At 42.0% G+C, this 18,826-nt stretch overlaps 1 protein-coding gene across 2 annotated transcripts in view; it reads right to left on the bottom strand.

Annotated features, from left to right (window-relative positions):
• wwp2 (WW domain containing E3 ubiquitin protein ligase 2) overlaps positions 1-18,629 on the bottom strand; it is a 46,461-nt gene extending 27,832 nt beyond the window's left edge. For both annotated transcript variants that reach the window (XM_020480599.2, XM_031822689.1), the window contains exons 1-5: positions 18,502-18,629; positions 6,164-6,245; positions 5,247-5,400; positions 4,903-5,024; positions 4,435-4,572 (exon numbers count right to left, since the gene is read on the bottom strand). In XM_020480599.2, coding sequence (XP_020336188.1) covers positions 4,435-4,572; positions 4,903-5,024; positions 5,247-5,400; positions 6,164-6,233 — 484 coding nt within the window. In that variant the 5' untranslated portion in view covers positions 6,234-6,245; positions 18,502-18,629. The remainder of the gene's footprint in view (positions 1-4,434; positions 4,573-4,902; positions 5,025-5,246; positions 5,401-6,163; positions 6,246-18,501) is intronic.
• Positions 18,630-18,826: the final 197 nt, after the last annotated feature.

Raw genomic sequence — 18,826 nt, 5'->3', positions numbered from 1 at the left:
TTGTTCTCAACGCTGTGTGTTACAGGGAAGACATCCTCCTCCCTCATGTGGTACCCTTCCTGCAGGCTCATACTGACATGACCCTCCAGCATGACAATACCACCAGCCATACTGCTCGTTCTGTGCGTGGTTTCCTGCAAGACAGGAATTGTCAATGCTCTGCCATGGCCAGGGAAGAGCCCGGATATCAATCCCATTGAGCAAGTCTGGGACATGTTGGATCGGAGGGTGAGGGCTAGGGCCATTCCCCCCAGAAATGTCCGGGAACTTGCAGTTGACTTGGTGGAAGAGTGGGGTAACATCTCACAGCAAGAACTGGCAAATCTGGGGCAGTCCATGAGGAGGAGATGCACTGCAGTACTTAATGCAGCTGGTGGCCACACCAGACACAGACCCCCCCCCCCTTTGTTTAGTGACACATTATTCCATTATTCCATTTAGCCACGTCTGTGGAACTTGTTCCGTTTAGGTCTCAGTTGTTGAATCCTGTTATGCTCATACAAATATTTACACATGTTAAGTTTGCTGAAAATAAACGCAGTTGACAGTGAGAGGACATTTCTTTTTTTGCAGAGTTGTTGCTTTATATGATGTGCCTGCATGTATAAGAGTGTGTGCAATGCACATGCATAAGAGTGCATGTGTTTGTCCGTTTAGGCCTGTATATACGTAAAGGTGAGTTCTGTCTGGTCTGGATGTGTTTTTCACTGGCTGCAGCACAAAGGTCTGTTTATGGTAGCAGTGTGTGTCAGCGTGTCAGAAAAACTGCCAGGGGAAATGAGGGAAAACACTAAACTAACAGAGCTGCCTTCAGAGAGAACACAGAGGGCCTTAACACACCTTCCCCCTGCAACACAGCGCACACTTGAACCTTTATACCCCCCCTCCCCCCCGCCAGAAGGCACACACTCCAGACCTTCATACACGTAGCCCCTTAAAACCTGCCCTCAAGAGCACACACTCCAGACCACTATTCACTAACACCCCTGCAACACACACACACACTAAGTCTTCAGAAAGCACATATTCATTCCCTTAATAGACTTCTTCCCCCTCCCTTCCCCCTGTCCCACAGTGAGCCCCTACCCAGCCAGGCAGAGAGGAAACCCCCCGGATCACAGGAGCCGATTGTCCTGCACAACTCACAGAAACCAGAGTCTATTACGCAATTTTGAGAAACAAATTCCACATAAGCACTCCCAAGCGTGTGCATGGCTATGCGTGATGACGGCGTGCAGGTGTGAAAGAGCGCTTGGGGAACACCAAAGTAACAAATCTGAATGGAACAGGGGTTGTAAAGCCTATTCATCGATTTAAGAACAATATTAACCTTCATGCACAGGCATAAACACACACAATATACAGTACCAGTCAGAAGTTTGGACACACCTATTCATTCAAGGGTTTTTCTTTATTTTTACTATTTTCTACATTGAAGAATAATAGTGAAGACATGAAAAATATGATCACACACATGGAATCATTTAGTAACCAAAAAAGGTGTTCAACAAATCCAAATATATTTTATATTTGAGATTCTTCAAAGTAACCACCCTTTGCCTTGATGACAGCTTTGCACACTCTCAACCAGCTTCACCTGAAATGCTTTTTGAACATTCTTGAAGGAGTTCCCACTGGCTGCTTTTCCTTCACTCTGCGGTCCAACTCATCCAAAATCATCTCAACTGGGTTGAGGCCGGGGGATTGTGGAGGCCAGATCATCTGATGAAGCACTCCAACACTCGCATTCTTGTTTAAATAGCCCTTACACAGCCTGTAGGTGTGTTGGGTCATTGTCCTGTTGAAAAACAAATTATAGTGCGACTAAGTACAAACCAAACGGGATGGCGTATCGCTGCAGAATGCTGTGGTAGCCATGGTGATTAATATGCCTTGAATTCTAAATGACAGTGACACTCACAGTGTCACCAGCAAAGCACCCCCACACCACCTCCTCCATGCTTCACGGTGGGAACCACGCATGCAGAGATCATTCGTTCACCTACGCTGCGTCTCACAAAAACACGACGGCTGGAACCAAAAATCTCAAATTTGGACTTATCAGACCAAAGGACAGATTTTTTTTACTGGTCTAATGTCCATTGCGTGTGTTTCTTGGCCCAAGCAAGTCTCTTCTTCTTATTGGTGTCCTTTAGTAGTGGTTTCTTTGCAAACATTTGACCATGAAGGCCTGATTCACGCAGTCTCCTCTGAACAGTTGATGTTGAAATTGTGTCTGTTACTTGAACTCTATGAAGCATTTATTTGGGCTGCAATTTCTGAGGCTGGTAACTATAATGAACTTTTCCTCTGCAGCAGAGGTAACTCTTGGTCTTCCTTTCCTGTGGCGGTCCTCATGAGAGCCAGGTTCATAATAGCGCTTGATGGTTTTGCAACTGCACTTCAAGAAACTTTAAAAGTTCTTGAAATGTTCCACATTGACTGACCTTAATTTCTTAAAGTAAGGATGGACTATCGTTTCTCTTTGCTTATTTGAGTTGTTCTTGCCATAATATGGACTTGGTCTTATACCAAATAGGGCCATCTTCTGTATACCACCCCTACCTTGTCACAACACAACTGATTGGCTCAAACGCATTAAGAAGGAAAGAAATTCCACAAATGAACTTTTAACAAGGCACACCTGTTAATTGAAATGAATTCCACGTGACTTCCTCATGAAGCTGGTTGAGAGAATGCCAAGAGTGTGCAAAGCTGTCATCAAGGCAAATGATGGCTACTTTGAAGAATCTCAAATATAAAATGCATGTTGATTTGTTTAACACTTATTTGGTTACTACATGATTCCATGTGTGTTATTTTATAGTTTTGGTGTCTTCACTAGAAAATAGCAAAAATAAAGAAAAACCCTTGAATGAGTAGGTGTGTCCAAACTTTGACTGGTACTGTTTAAACACACAAAGATACACATTTATGAACCATACGCTCAGAAACCCAACCCTGACTTGTGCTGTGTTCATTCACTAGGAAACACTCTGGCTCTGTGATTCGGAATGAAAAGGCTTGTGTGTTATTTCATACACAGATGAGAGATGCATGAACTGAGAAATTCAAGCCACCTCTATAAGTCAGTTTAATGTGTTGTTATTCATTAAAAACACCACATTTAACAAACTTAAGAGGCAAGTCCAATCTTTGTCTCACAAAAGTATATTTGTCTGCTGTTTGTAAACAGAAGACGCTGCTGCACTGTCTGGGTGAGCTTTTTTTTACCACTCATTTGTATACATGCAGTAAAGTGTTGACAACATAAAAAGACCTGTCACTGTCGTTAACCCTATCTGTCCCGAAAACACAGCAAAAATCTGCTTCAAAATCAGACTTTAATTTATATGCATGTCTCAGTCCTTACATTTAGCCTCACAATGAAGTGTTTGGCCATTTTCTTTTCAGGACAAGTATGAACAAATTAATTTCACATAAACAGTCACAATAATAAAAATAAGGTCATGACTTTATATGAATGCTGAAAGTACAGAAATGGTTCGCTCAGTGGGAAATTAATATCCAACGAGTCCTTGACAACTGTGTCGTGTTTGTGACAGAAACAATCTTATTACAGTATTACAGACACTACGTCCTGGGATTTCCTATGATCTTCTATGTAGAAGAACCCCTTACCTTCTAATGACTCTTGTGTTGCTTTAGAGCAAAACATGTTACATGTGTGTGTTTGTGAGAGATCTCAGCTTTGAGATCTCTTTTAATAGTTTGCAGCTCAAACCATTTGGACTTTACAGAGGTTTTTATAAAAAGATCCAGCCCGGGCCCCTTCAGGATCTGCCCTTGTCTCACAAACAGCGCTCTAGCTAAGCCCTCATTAATCACGCAGACTAATTGTTGGTCTAGACGAATTCAATAGTACAACCCAGAAGTCTGTAGCTCAAACTCAATATTTTAAAGGGGTTACAAGTCCAAAACGCGCCGACGTCATGGTGAGACTAAAGAGTTACCAGCTAATTATGTTTCTGTGTTCACAAGTTATAGTGGATATTTAGCAATAGTATCAACTAGGCCTACGTGCAAATTTGGAAAGTTGTAATTGTCAAATAGCCACATAAAACTCTTTGGTCTTCTTCTCAACATGTGAAAGACTGTGTGCAAACTTGCACACTAGTAACATGATGGCTGAAAATATCCCTACTCTATCACATTACGTTACATTAAAAACTCCACCCCAACATCACAAAGTACACTCTTTGCCGTTCTCCAAATGAGCCCTGCACTTCTTGCTTGGGTGGAGTCTGAAAAGCATAAGTCACTAACTGTAAAGTGAGTGAATATATACCAGAGAGCAAGATAGAGAATACGAGAAAGAAAGTGTGTGGGAAGATTTTGTTTGCATTAAAAAAAAGAGTGTGCACTCTTTTGTAAGTGTTAATGTGTGTGTGTGTGTTGCAAGGCGGGACTCACTGTCTGTTGCTGTGCTGCCATTGGGCAAAGATCCCAGATCAACAACCAGGCCGTCCAGACAGACGTTCAGCTCGCCTCCAGCTACAAGTGAGCCTTTGTTCTCGGTCTGCAAGACCAGACTGAGCTGCAGATTCTCCACTGGAGGGTTAGGGGGAAGTGTGGGATGGAGGGAAGGAAAACAAAATAGAAAGAAAATGAAGGATTTGGGAAAAGTAAGATAGATGATAAGAGATAGGTTATTGAAGAGCAGTGACCTATCAACTGCGTATAGAAAACCAAAGTTCTTTCTCTGACATGTTTGTAAAAAAAAATTTAAGACTTCCACAATTTTAATCTTGATCTTGCAGTTTGGTAGAGGGTAACCCCAAATATTTTAAAGTAGATAGAATACTACAGTAGCATGACTGGGAGTCCTGCTAACTATCCATGGACAATGGCCTACATAAAAATAAACTTTTATTGTCTTACTCTTGCCATCATGTGTACGCAGAGTGTCAAGCAGGTCAATGGTGGCAGTCCCTAGTAACTCCTTCCTCAAAGTGTGGCAGCTCCACAGCTTAAGATCTAACCGGCTCTGAGGCGTCACATTCCTACACAAGTCATAATCAGATACACAGTCAAATAGGCCTACATTACACACACACACACACACACACACACACACACACACACACACACACACACACACACACACACACACACACACACACACACACACACACACACACACACACTCTCTCTCTCTCTCTCTCTCTAAACAATATACAAGCATCAACAACAGAGTAAGTGAGGTTGAGATTAGGTGGGCTCACAGGGTGAGGTCCTCATTCCACTGTAGCTCAAGGTGTCCAGTTCGTTTGCCTGTTTTCTTGGTTTCACTAGTCAGGCCATCTGCAGTCACCTCCACAAAAGAGCTGAGTCTGGAGCGGGTGGGCAGCTTGGGTGACTGAGGCTTTGCTGAGACCACTTGGTGAAGAAGAAAAAAAATAAACAATTGTTGAACATATAGCAAAATACAAAAAAAGACTACTGTGGTACACCAACTCCAGCCAATCCCTAACCTACAGTTTGTAATACAAATACTTATTACAGCTACTCTGGATTTGTAACTGTATGACAAGCAAACACTAAAATGCAAATGCCGCCCTCTAGCTGTCACAGGCAAACAGGGTGGTAGTTTAGGCACAGTGTACTTCTGTTCATAAATGTGTTGTTGATTGCTCCATATTAATGTGATGCTCACTTGGCCAGCGAAATGTCAAACCTTTCTGGCTACCGTGGCTATCCATGTCAAAATTAACATTGAACTGAATTACATATCCGCTCAGGAAAATGTGGGCTGAATAACTGTTAGGATACTGCTGAATCTTTTCAACAGGGAGGACAGACCTGAAATGTTCCAATTATTTAAAACTGTCAAGGTGAATTAAACTTGTTTCATTTGATCTTATACGAGTGGGGGAGTGAGTGATGGGTGACAGCATAGTAGTGCATGCAATATTAACTGAGGAAAAGAGAGAGGAAAGGGAGTAATAAAGTGCAGGGAGAACAAATGGAAAAGTGGAATAACAATGGAGGCTGAAAAATGAAAGTGGGACAATAATAGCTTGGGGTGGTTTAGGTTGTCATGAGTTTAAGAGAAATGTACACAGACACAGGGAAGAGGGTGAGTATTAGAGTAGGTTACAAGAGCAGGTGATAGATGAGAGGAATTAAAAGCTGCTTATACCTTTCAAGGTCAACTGTGATTTCTCTGTGGTCTGGACATTGCCGGGTCTTGTCACACTGGCTGCTGCCATGACATCACAGCCCTGAGAAAGACACAGGCACAATCTAAGAACACACATAACTGACATGACACAGCAAACTCCGAAGTGAATCACTCACTGCAATACATAAAAATTGCTATCTATTTCCCCTGTGTAACCTCCTTTCCAACATACACAGTGGACCACAACATAACAGTGGAGGCTCCTCAGAGGAAGGGGAGGACTATCCTTCTGTGAATTTCAAAAAATTAAAAAATTGTATTGATAACATTGAAAAAGTTATTCTTTTTAGATAAAGATGGACTAAATATATTCACATCACCAAATAATTGATTAAAACACATTGTTCTGTAATGAAGATCTACAGTAGCATCAGCAACACTCTGTAGGGTAGCACCATGGTGTAGCTGGAGAACAACAAGCTTCCGCCCTCCTCTTGGTATATTGGCTTCAATACAAAACCTAGGAGGCTCTTGGTTCTTACCGCCTTCAATTGACTTACACAGTAATTATGACATCTTCCGGAGGATGTCCTCCAACATATTAGAGCTCTTGCAGCATGAACTAACATGTTGTCCACCCGATCAAAGGATCAGAGAATGAATCCTGCACTGAAAGCATAAGCTACAGCTAGCTAGGAGTGCAGTGCATAAAATGTGGTGAGTAGTTAGTTGACTCCAAGAGATTAAGACAATAGTTGAACAGTTTTCAACAAATGCATTTATTCAAAAATTAAGGAAAAGCAAGAGATAGAGTGTCATTTTCTTTCACTTTCAGTTTCTCTTACTTAGCTAGCAAAATGCAGCTGGCCAGTTTAGTTACTCAAACACCTGGCTCAAACAGAGGGATGCTATGTTAGCTAGCTGGCTATGACTATCCAACACAACATTGGAACTCTTCCAAGTAATAGGTAAGCTTTAGGTTTAACAAATGTATTGCCACCGGTGCCCGCCGGTGTAACTGCTTAATGACTATACACTGTAATGTTACTGTATGATTGTAGCAAGTTTACTAACACATTAGTTCTATTAGCTATATTGACTAAAACATTACTTTAGCTAATATGGGGACAACAACGTAGGCTGTGTGTAGCAGTTATGACATGGTTTGGCTTGGAAAGGTTTTTTCACTAGGTCACATACAGCTGATGTGTTGTTCATTGAAGTCCACAAACGAAGGGAATAGGTGAGAGGAGGAGAGTGCATAGAGGCGAGAAGGAATACAACGTGGCTGCTATGAAAGTGAACTGTGTTTATGCGTGATCAGGGGTGTATTCATTCCACTGATTCTGTTGAGAAACATTAATCAAACGGAAGCGAACAAAGCAGGGATAAAAAATACCTGAATTTGTCTCGTTTGCAAATGTTGGACTAATGATTACACCCTATATCAGCTAGACGCAGGCAAGAGTGTGTAAGGTGGTATTGAATGCATGTATTTAACTAGGCAAGTCAGTTAATAAAGAACAAATTCTTATTTTACAATGATGGCCTACCCCGGCCAAACACTCCCTTAACCCAGACGATGCTGGGACAATTGTGTGCCGCCTTATGGGACTCCCAATCATAGCCTGTTGTGATACAGCCCGGGATCGAACCAGGGTCTGTAGTGATGCCTCTAGCACTGAGACGCAGTGCCTTAGACGTGTGTGCACCTACGTTGTCAACTGTCATTCATAGGCTAGGATGTAGCAACCTCATGATGGGTATAGGGAAAATTTGAGTATCAAATAAAATTTTATTTGTAACATGCGCCTAATACAACAGGTGAAGACCTTACAGTGAAATGCGTACTTACAAGCCCTAACCAACAATGCAGTTAAACAAAATATATGTAAAATATATACTTAAAAATACAATTAAGAAAAACAAACAAAAAAATCAAGATCAGCAGTAAAATAACAATAGCGAAGCTATATACAGGGGGTACCAGGCAGTGGCAATGTGCGGGGGCACCGGTTAGTTGAGGTAATTGTAATATGTACATGTAGGTAGTGTTATTAAAGTGACTATGCATAAAAAATAACAGAGAGTAGCAGCAGTGTAAAAAGGGGGAGTAGCCATTTGATTAGATGTTCAGGAGTCTTATGGATTGGGGGTAGAACCTGTTTATAAGCCTCTTGGACTTAGACTTTGCGCTCTAGGACCGCTTGACATGCGGAAGAAGAGAGAACAGTCTATGACTAGGGTGGCTGGAGTCTTTGACAATTTTTAGGGCCTTCCTCTGACACCGCCTGGTATAGAAGTCCTAAATGGCAGGAAGCTTGGCACCAGTGATGTACTGGGCCGCATGCACTACCCTCTGTAGTGCCTTGCGGTCGGAGGCCGAGCAGTTGCCATACCAGGCAGTGATGCTCTCGATGGTGCAGCTGTAGAACCTTTTGAGGATCTGAGGACCCATACCAAATCTTTTCAGTCTCCTGAGGGGGAATAGGTTTTGTCGTGCCCTCTTTCTGACTGTCTTGGTGTGTTAAGACTAGGGTTGCAAAGGGTCGGAAACTTTCCGGTTAATTTCCTGAATTTTTCCGGAAACTTTCCATGGAAAGTTAAGTCAATTCTATTTATTGCGGCATATTTTGGTTAAACTATACCCAATTCAATGGAATTGCAACAATCTGCATGCACAGTGCATTCTTCCATCACATGTACAGCTGATCTAATGAGATGCTATTGAGCCCACACTACTACACTGTCTGAGCCAAGGACTACATGCTTTCTGGTAAGTTTTGATAACAATACTGGGTGGGGTGAATATATTTTACATGACATACATAACTATGTCATGTAACTAGTAAATAGTAGCCTACAGCATAGTGTTTAAATCATTTCTAACTTGTTAAAAATTTCTGCTAGTTAGTTTTTGCAACCATATGAGTTTTAGCTTGCTTGAGCCTGCTAACTGAGGAGTGTCAATTCACCCGTTTCCATACATGTTTAATTTAAAAAAAAAAAAAATCTCACAAAGGAGTTGTTTAATCTAACTGTACATGGAATTGTATTTTAGTTTTTTTTTTCCTAATCTTTACAGAAGAATTCCAGGGCACTCTGATGTGTGGAGACATTTCACTGCTGCTAAGGTAGAAGGAAAAGCTGTGTACATTTGCAAATACGGTGCAAAATCATATGCTAAGAATGCAACAAAGATACAGAATCATCTGGCCAAGTGCATAAAGTTCCCTCGGTACTCACAACAAGCAACCTCTGACAAAAGTCCCTCTACTTCTATTCGAGGTGAAAATTATGAATCCTTATCGATAGCAACAGCTCATTGTCCTCCTGGAATCAATAGTTTTTTTTGACTCAATGGCGGAACATAGAGAAATACTGATGAATGTCTTGCTCAAGCTGTGAATGCAACTGGTTCACCTCTGATGCTCACAGGCAATGTGTATTGGAAGAGATTTCTGAATGTTCTTCACCCAGCATACAACCCTCCAACCCGACATACTTTATCTACTAATTTGTTGGATGCAGAGTTCAACAGAGTTCAAGTGAAGGTCAAGCAAATCATAGAGAAAGCAGACTGTATTGCAATCATCTCTGATGGGTGGTTGAATGTTCGTGGGCAAGGAATAATTAACTACATCATCGCCACCCCTCAACCAGTATTCTACAAGAGCACAAACACAAAGGACAACAGACACACCGGTCTCTACATTGCAGATGAGCTGAAGGCAGTCATCAATGACCTTAGACCATAGAAGATATTTGCACTGGTGACAATTCTGCAAACATGAAGGCTGGTCTAAAGTGGAGGAGTCCTACCCTCACATCTCACCCAATGTCTGTGCTGCTCGTGCATTGAATCTGCTCCTCAAGGATATCATGGCACTGAAAACAATGGATACACTCTACAAGAGAGCCAAGGAAATGGTTATGTATGTGAAGGGTCATCAAGTTATAGCAGCAACCTACTTCACCAAGCAAAATGAGAAGAAGCTGCCCAGCAACACCCGTTGGGATGGTGTGGTCATCATGTTTGACAGTCTCCTGGAAGGGAAGGAGTCTCTCCAAGAAATGGCAATATCAGTCTGACAATATGGACAGCCTCATCAAGAAAATCCTCCTGGATGATGTATTTTGGGAGAGTGGTAAGCAGCCTGAAACCTATAGCAGTAGCCATTGCACGGATTGCGGGAGACAATGCCTTCCTGTCTGATGTTCAGACTCTGCTTGTAGATGTAAGAGAAGAAATCCATACTGCCCTGCCCACATCACTATTGCTCCAAGCAGAGGAAAATGCAGTTCTGAAATACATGAAAAAGTGTGAAGACTGCCTGAAGCCCATACACGCCGCAGCGTACATGTTGGACACCAAGTATGCTGGCAAGAGCATCCTGTCTGGTGCAGAGATCAACAAGGCCTGTGGTGTAATCACTACTGTGTCTCGCCACCTTGGCCTGGATGACGGAAAGGTTCTTGGCAGTCTGGCGAAGTACACTTCCAAGTAAGGGCTTTGGGATGGAGATGCAATATGGCAGTCGTGCCAACATATCTCATCAGCCACCTGGTGGAAGGGACTTTGTGGATCTGTGGCTCTTTCCCCTGTTGCCTTCATCATCCTCCAAATCCCACCAACATCAGCCACCTCAGAGTGCAAAATGTCCTTGTTTGGGAACACACACACCAAAGCACGCAACAGGCTGACCAATACGGGGCGGCAGGGTAGCCTAGTGGTTAGAGCGTTGGACTAGTAACCGGAAGGTTGCAAGTTCAAACCCCCGAGCTGACAAGGTACAAATCTGTCGTTCTGCCCCTGAACAGGCAGTTAACCCACTGTTCCTAGGCCGTCATTGAAAATAAGAATTTGTTCTTAACTGATCTTGCCTAGTTAAATAAAGGTAAAATAAAAATAAAAAATGTTCAAAAAGTGGACATTTTGGAGGTCCAGGGAGAAGACATGGAAGCCCGAGAGGAAGACAACCATAGCTTTAGCTTCTAGACTATAACTTTACAGATTCTGGGAGATGCGATGGATCATTGAATATTCCCTTTCTTTTGTTGTTCAGTGAAATCATCCCATATGAAGAGTCAACTCATTTAATTAAAGTTCAATTTGTAACTATATAGTTTTTTACATTTCTATTGGAAGGATTTAATCATTTGTAACTATGTCTACTTGTGATTTTTTAAACTTAACCTTTATTTACAGTTGAAGTCAGAAGTTTACATACACCTTAGCCAACTACATTTAAACTCAGTTTTTCACAATTCCTGACATTTAAATCCTAGTGAAAATTCCCTGTCTTAGGTCAGTTAGAATCACCACTTTATTTGAAGAATGTGAAATGTCAGAATAATAGTAGAGAGAGTGATTTATTTCTATTTTTATTTCTTTCATAACATTCCCAGTGGGTCAGAAGTTTACATATACTCATTAGTATTTCGTAGCATTGCCTTTAAAATTGTTCAACTTGGGTCAAACGTTTTGAGTAGTCTTCCACAAGCTTCCCACAATAAGTTGGGTGAATTTTGGCCCATTCCGCCTGACAGAGCTGGTGTAACTAAGTCAGGTTTGTAGGTCTCCTTGCTTGCACACGCTTTTTCAGTTCTGCACACACATTTTCTATGGGATTGAGGTCAGGGCTTTGTGACGGCCACTCCAATACCTTGCCTTTGTTGTCCTTAAAGCTTGGTCGCAAATGGGTCTTCCAAATGGACAATGACCCCAAGCATACTTCTAAAGTTGTGGCAAAACGGCTTAAAGATAACCTTCTCCTTAATGCAACCGCTGTGTTAGATTTCAAAAAAGCTTTACGGTGAAAGCACACCATGCAATAATCTGAGTACAGCGCTCAGCCACCAAAACAAGCCATACAGATACCGGCCATGTTGTGGAGTCAACAAAAGTCAGAAATAGCTTTTTAAATATTCACTTACCTTTGATGATCTTCATCGGAATGCACACCCAGGAATCCCAGTTCCACAATAAATGTATTTTTGTTTGATAAAGTTAATCTTTATGTCCAAATACCTCCTTTTTGTTCGCACGTTTAGTTCACTAATCCAAATGCACAAAGCGTGTGCACTAAAGTTCAGACGAAAAGTTTTTAAAAATTCATTAAAGTTCGTAGAAACATGTCAAACGATGTATATAATCAATCCATAGGATGTTTTTTTATCATAAATCGTCAATAATATTCCAACCGGACAATTCCGTTGTCATTAGAAAGGAAAGGGAACGGAGCTCACGGCCACGCGCCATAAACAACTCATGGCTTTCAGCTGAGCCACCTGCTTTGAGTGGTCTTATTCTCTCCCCTTTCACAATTGAAGCCTGAAACAACTTTCTAAAGACTGTTGACATCTAGTGGCAGCCTTAGGAAGTGCAATCTGACCCCATTTACACTGGATAATGGAAAGGCAATCACTTGGAAAAACGACAAATCTCAGATTTCCCACTTCATGGTAGGATTTTCTCAGGTTTTCGCCTGCCATATGAGTTATGTTATACTCACAGACATCATTCAAACAGTTTTAGAAACATCAGAGTGTTTTCTATCCAAATCTACTAATAATATGCATATCCTAGCTTCTGGGCCTGAGTAGCAGGTAGTTTACTCTGGGCACGCTTTTCATCCGGACGTGAAAATACTGCCCTCTAGCCCAACGAGGTTAACTTCCTGACTGATTTCTTGAGATGTTGCTTCAATACATCCACATAATTTTCCATCCTCATGACGCCATCTATTTTGTGAAGTGCACCAGTCCCTCCTGCAGCAAAGCACCCCCACAACATGATGCTGCCACCCCCGTGCTTCACGGATGGGAGGTGTTCTTCGGCTTGCAAGCCACCCCTTTTTCCTCCAAACATAATGATGGTCATTATGACCAAACAGTTCTATTTTTGTTTCATCAGACCAGAGGACATTTCTCCAAATAGTACAATCTTCGTCCCCCAGTTGCAAACCACAGTCTGGCTTTTGTATGGCAGTCTTGGAGCAGTGGCTTCTTCCTTGCTGAGCGGCCTTTCACGTTATGTCGATACTGAACTAGTTTTACTGTGGATACAGATACTTCTGTACAGGTTTCCTCAAGTATCTTCACAAGGTCCTTTGCTGTTGTTCTGGGATTGATTTGCACTTTTCACACCAAAGTACATTCATCTCTAGGAGAGAGAATGCGTCTCCTTCCTGGTCGGTATGACGGTTGCATTGTCCCATGGCATTTATACTTGCATACTATTGTACAGATGAATGTGGTACCTTCAGGCATTTGGAAATTGCTCCCAAGGATGAACCAGACTTGTGGAGGTCTTGGCTGATTTCTTTTGATTTTCCCATGATGTCAAGCAAAGAGGTGCTGAGTTTGAAGGTAGGCCTTCAAAATACATCCACGGGTACACCTCCAATTGACTCAAATTAGGTAAATTAGCCTATCGAAAGCTTCTAGAGCCATGACATTTCCTGGAATTTTCAAAGCTGTTTAAAGGCACAGTCAACTTAGTGTATGTAAACTTCTGACCCACTGGAATTGTGATACAGTGAATTATAAGTGAAATAATCTGTCTGTAAATAATTGTTGGAAAAATGAATTGTGTCATGCACAATACATTGTCAATACAATACAATACAATACATACACAATGTCCTAACCGATTTGCCAGAACTACAGTTTGTTAACAAGAAATTTGTGGAGTGGTTGAAAAACAAGTTAATGACTCCACCCTAAGTGTATATAAACTTCAGACTTCAACTGTAACTAGGCAAGTCAATTAAGAACAAATTCTTATTTAAAATGACGGCCTAGGGACAGTGTGTTAAGTGCCTTGTTCAGGGGCAGAACGGACTTTTACCTTGTCAGCTTGGTGATTCAATCTAGCAACCTTTCGGTTAATGGCTCAATGCTATAACCACTAGGCTACCTTCCACCCCCGAAAAGGTAAAAGGTTTATGTTTGTCTCTCCATTTTATATGGTAAATATAGACAATGCAAAAAACATTGACATTTAAATGGTATATTAATTTGCATATATTTATTTCCGTTAATTCCCATGGAAAGTTTCCAGCTCTGAATTTCCCCAAAATGTGCAACCCTAGTTTGGACCATGATAGTTTGTTGGTGATTTGGACACCAAGGAACTTGAAGATATCAACCTGCTCCACTACAGCCCCGTTGATGAGAATGGGGGCGTGCTCGGTCCTCCTTTTCCTGCAGTCCACAATCACCTCCTTTGTCTTGATCACGTTGAGGGAGAGGTTGTTGTCCTGGCACCACACGGTCAGGTCTCTGACCGTCTCGTCAGTAATCATGCCTACCACGGTTGTGTCATCGTCAAACTTAATGATGGTGTTGGAGTCGTGCCTGGCCAAGGAGTCATGAGTGAACAGGGAGTACAGGAGGGGACTAAGCAGGTACCCCTGAGGGGCCCCCGTGTTGAGGAGCAGCGTGGCAGATGTGTTGTTACCTACCCTTACCACATGGGGCGGCCCGTCAAGAAGTCCAGGATCCATTTGCAGAGGGGGGTGTTTAGTTCCAGGGTCCTTAGCTTAGTGATGAGCTTTGAGGGCACTATGGTGTTGAACGCTGAGCTGTAGTCAATGAATATCCTTCTCACATAGGTGTTCCTTTTGTCCAGGTGGGAAAGGGCAGTGTTGAGTGCAATAGAGATTGTATCATCTGTGGATCTCTTAGGGCAGTATGCAAATTGGAGTGGGTATAGGGTTTCTGTGATAATAGTGTTGATGTGAGGCATGACCAGCCTTTCAAAGCATTTCATGGTGTGCTACGGGTCGGTAGTCATTTAGGCAGGTTATCTTAGTGTTCTTGGGCACAGGCACTATAGTGGTCTTCTTAAAACATGTTGGTATTTCAGACTTCAGAAAATATCAGTGAAGACACTTGCCAGTTGGTCAGCGCATGCTCGCAGTACACGTCCTGGTAATACGTCTGGCCCTGCGGCCTTGTGAATGTTGACCTGTTTAAAGGTCTTACTCACATCGGCTGCGGAGTGCGTGATCACACTATTGTCCGGAACAGCTGGTGCATAGCGGGATTTCTAATAAGCTTCCAGGTTAGTGTCCCGCTCCTCGAAAGAGGCAGCTCTACCCTTTAGCTCAGTGAGGATGTTGCCTGTAATCCATGACTTCTGGTTGGGGTATGTACTTACAGTCACTGTGGGGACGACGTCATCGATGCACTTATTGATGAAGCCAGTGACCGATGTGGTGTACACCTCAATGCCATCGGAAGAATCGCGGAACATATTCCAGCCTGTGCTAGCAAAACAGTTCTGTAATTTAGCATCTGCTTCATCTGATCACCGTTTCATTGGCCGAGTCACTGTTGCTTCCTGCTTTCATTTGAGCTTGTAAGCAGGAATCAGGAGGATAGAATTATGGTCGGATTTGCCAAATGGAGGGAGAGCTTTATACGCATCTTTGTGTGTGGAGTAAAGGTGGTCTAGAGTTTTTTTCCCCCTTTGGTTGTACATTTAACATGCTGGTGGAAATGTGGCAAAACGGATTTAATTTTCCCTGCATTAAAGTCCTCAGCCACTAGGAGCACCGCCTCTGGATGAGCGTTTTCCTGTTTGCTTATGGCCGTATTCAGCTCATTGAGTGCGGTCTTAGTGCCAGCATTGGTCTGTGGTGGTATGTAGACAGCTACGAAAAATACAGATGACAACTCTCTAGGTAGATTAGTGTGGTCTACAGTTTATCATGAGATACTCTACCTCAGGCGAGCAAAATCTTGAGACTTCCTTAGATATCTTTCACAAGCTGTTGTTTACAAATATACATAGACTGCTACCCCTCGTCTTAGCAGAGGCTGCTGTTCTGTCCTGCCGATAGTGTAAAACATGCCAGCTGTATGTTGTTCATGTTGCCGTTCAGCCACGACTCGGGGAAACTTAAGATATTACGTTTTTTAATGTCCTGTTGGTAGTTTAATCTTGCTCGTAGGTCATTGATTTTATTTTCCAATGATTGCATGTTTGCCAAAAGAACAGATGGCAGTGGGGGTTTACTCGCTCGTCTATGGATTCTCAGAAGGCAGCCTGACCACCTCCTTTTTCTCCATCTTCTCTTCACGCAAATAACAGGGATTTGGGCTTGTTCCCACGTTGGACTCTTTAAAGGAAAAAGCTTCTACCAGTTTGTGGTGAGTAATCGCTGTTCTGATGTCCAGAAGTTATTTTTGGTTATAAGAGATGGTAGCAGCAACACTATGTACAAAATAAGTTCTAAAATAAGTTACAAACAATGCAAAAAAAACAACCAAATAACACATTTTGTTAGGAGCACGTAAAACGTCAGCCACCCTCTCCGGAGCCATTCTACATGTAGTAGCCTAAACCTAGCAATGTTACATTGAACTGGCTGCTTTCACACAGGTTTGGCTCCAGAGTTAATTAAGCAATTAACATCCCATCATGCCTAGGGTCATGTAAAAACATTTTTCATGTTTACTACCATGGCTTTGCCCCCATAGAATGACAATGTTTCCATCCACAGGGCACGAGTGGTCACTGAATGGTTTGATGAGCATGAAAACTGTCAAACATATGCCATGGTCGTCTCAGTCACCAGCTCCCAACCCAATTGAACACTTATCAGTCTGACTTTGTTGAGTAATAGTAAAATGCACAAGGTGCAATTTTGAAATTGGGTAGTGTGTCATCAGTTTTCCCCATCATGTCAGTCATTGCATACTTTAAAGAGATATTTATAACTTGTCAGAAAAGCCCAGATCAATTAGCCCATGTCAGATGTTTTTTAACTAGATTTATTAGCCCATAGATTTTGTAGTAAAGTTCAAGTCACTCAAATATCACATGAATACACATTAGACATGGCACATTTATTGAATTGCAATAAAATGAGCTTTGAAACAGCAACATTTGCTCTGCACCCAATGACAAAATGTGCAGAATTGCAGGAAACAAGCTTTAAACCTGCAACATTTTCTCTCTGCCAACAAGAGGGGTGTGAACAGTTTGTGTCATGAACAGTGCTTGTGCCCATAGAAATCGACGAGGCACACGCGTGAGGCATGAGTGAAAATGTTAGGGAACCCCTTCACTATGAGATAGTAATAGGAGACAGTCGTAGCTTGAATAGTTTAGTCATATCTGGGTGTTATCACGTCCTACAATACACCTTTTCGATCCAGCATAAATGTTACCCCAAAAACAAACCGTTAACTAGAAATCAGATCCGACCCACTTGCTCCTCCGCGTACACATCACTGACAAACTGAAATGGTCCACCCACAGACAGTGTGGTGAAGAAGCCTGAAGAAATGTAGCTTGGCACCTAAAACCCTCACAAACTTTTACAGATGCACAATTAAGAGCATCCTGTCGAGTATCACCGCCTGGTATGGTAACTGCACCGCACGCAACCGCAGGGCGCTCCAGACGGTGGCGCCAACTACCTGCCCTACAGGACATCTACAGCACCCAATGTCACACAAAGGCCAAAAAGATCAAAGGATAACAATCACCCGAGCCACTGCCTGTTCACCCAGCTATCATCCAGAAAGCAAGGTCAGTACAGGTGGATCAAAGCTGGGACCGAGAGACTGAAAAACAGCTTCTATCTCAAGGTCACCAGACTGTTAAATAGCCATCACTAGCACCTTAGAGGCTGCTGCCCTATATACATAGACTTAAAATCACTGGCCACTTTAATAATGTTTGCATAACTAATCTCATATGTATGTAAAGTGGCCAAATTCAGTATTCTACTGAATTTTAGTCTATGCCGCTCCAACATTGCTCATCCAAATATTTATATATTCTTAATTCCATTACTTTATATTTGTGTGTATTGTTGTTAGGTATTACTGCACTGTTGGAGCTAGAAACACAAGCATTTCGCTAGCCCGCAATAACATCTGCTAAACACGTGTATGTGACCAATGAACATTTAGTTGACAGTTTTTTTAATGGTAAACGAACGGAGTGACTATCTTCATTTATCCACCATCTTTGGTGTGATCCCAACAAAAGGGAACCTAAACATTTACTGCGTGTAAGATGCACAGGGTGAGACATCGCATTTGCTGATAACTACTAGCTTAATGTACATCGATTAACTGTACACATCAACAACTCAAAGTGGCTCATTGCCTCCATATTTAAATACCCTGCCCACAAAAACAAAACACGGAAGATGTGAGCTAACGTTATAGCTCCTAGCTAGCCAACAGCTTTGTGTGGGCATAAGGACATGACAGCCACCTTTTCTCGTAAACGTAGTTAGATAAATGTGTACTATTGAAGAAATGTTTTCTACAATCCTGTTTTACTTGACATTACTGGCAACGTATTTCGTTTATTTTCTCATAAATACCTTTTTCAGCTGTGGTCCTCTGGTACCGCTAGCTGGTTAACTTTCATTTCCGCCTACCTCAATGACGGGGTCACGTGATTCACAGTAAAAGGCTAGCGCAATGAATTGTGGTTCACAACATGCAAATACAGATACAGTAATTTGACCGCTTTAATAAACCAAAGATAACAATGCATGTTTATTTCAAAGTACATTTGCACCCCTTTATCGGCAAACCTATATGTGAAAAAAAGAGAACACGTACTGGAAAGATAATCACAAATACACAACTATCTGAAATAAAATCAAAACAATATATAAATACAATAGAAATGATCTTCCTAGA

The sequence above is a fragment of the Oncorhynchus kisutch genome, linkage group LG4 (assembly GCF_002021735.2).
Source record: "Oncorhynchus kisutch isolate 150728-3 linkage group LG4, Okis_V2, whole genome shotgun sequence".
Lineage (NCBI taxonomy): Eukaryota > Metazoa > Chordata > Actinopteri > Salmoniformes > Salmonidae > Oncorhynchus > Oncorhynchus kisutch.
The sequence above is the reverse complement of the archived record's forward strand: the minus strand, read 5'-3'. Positions and strand labels throughout refer to the sequence as shown.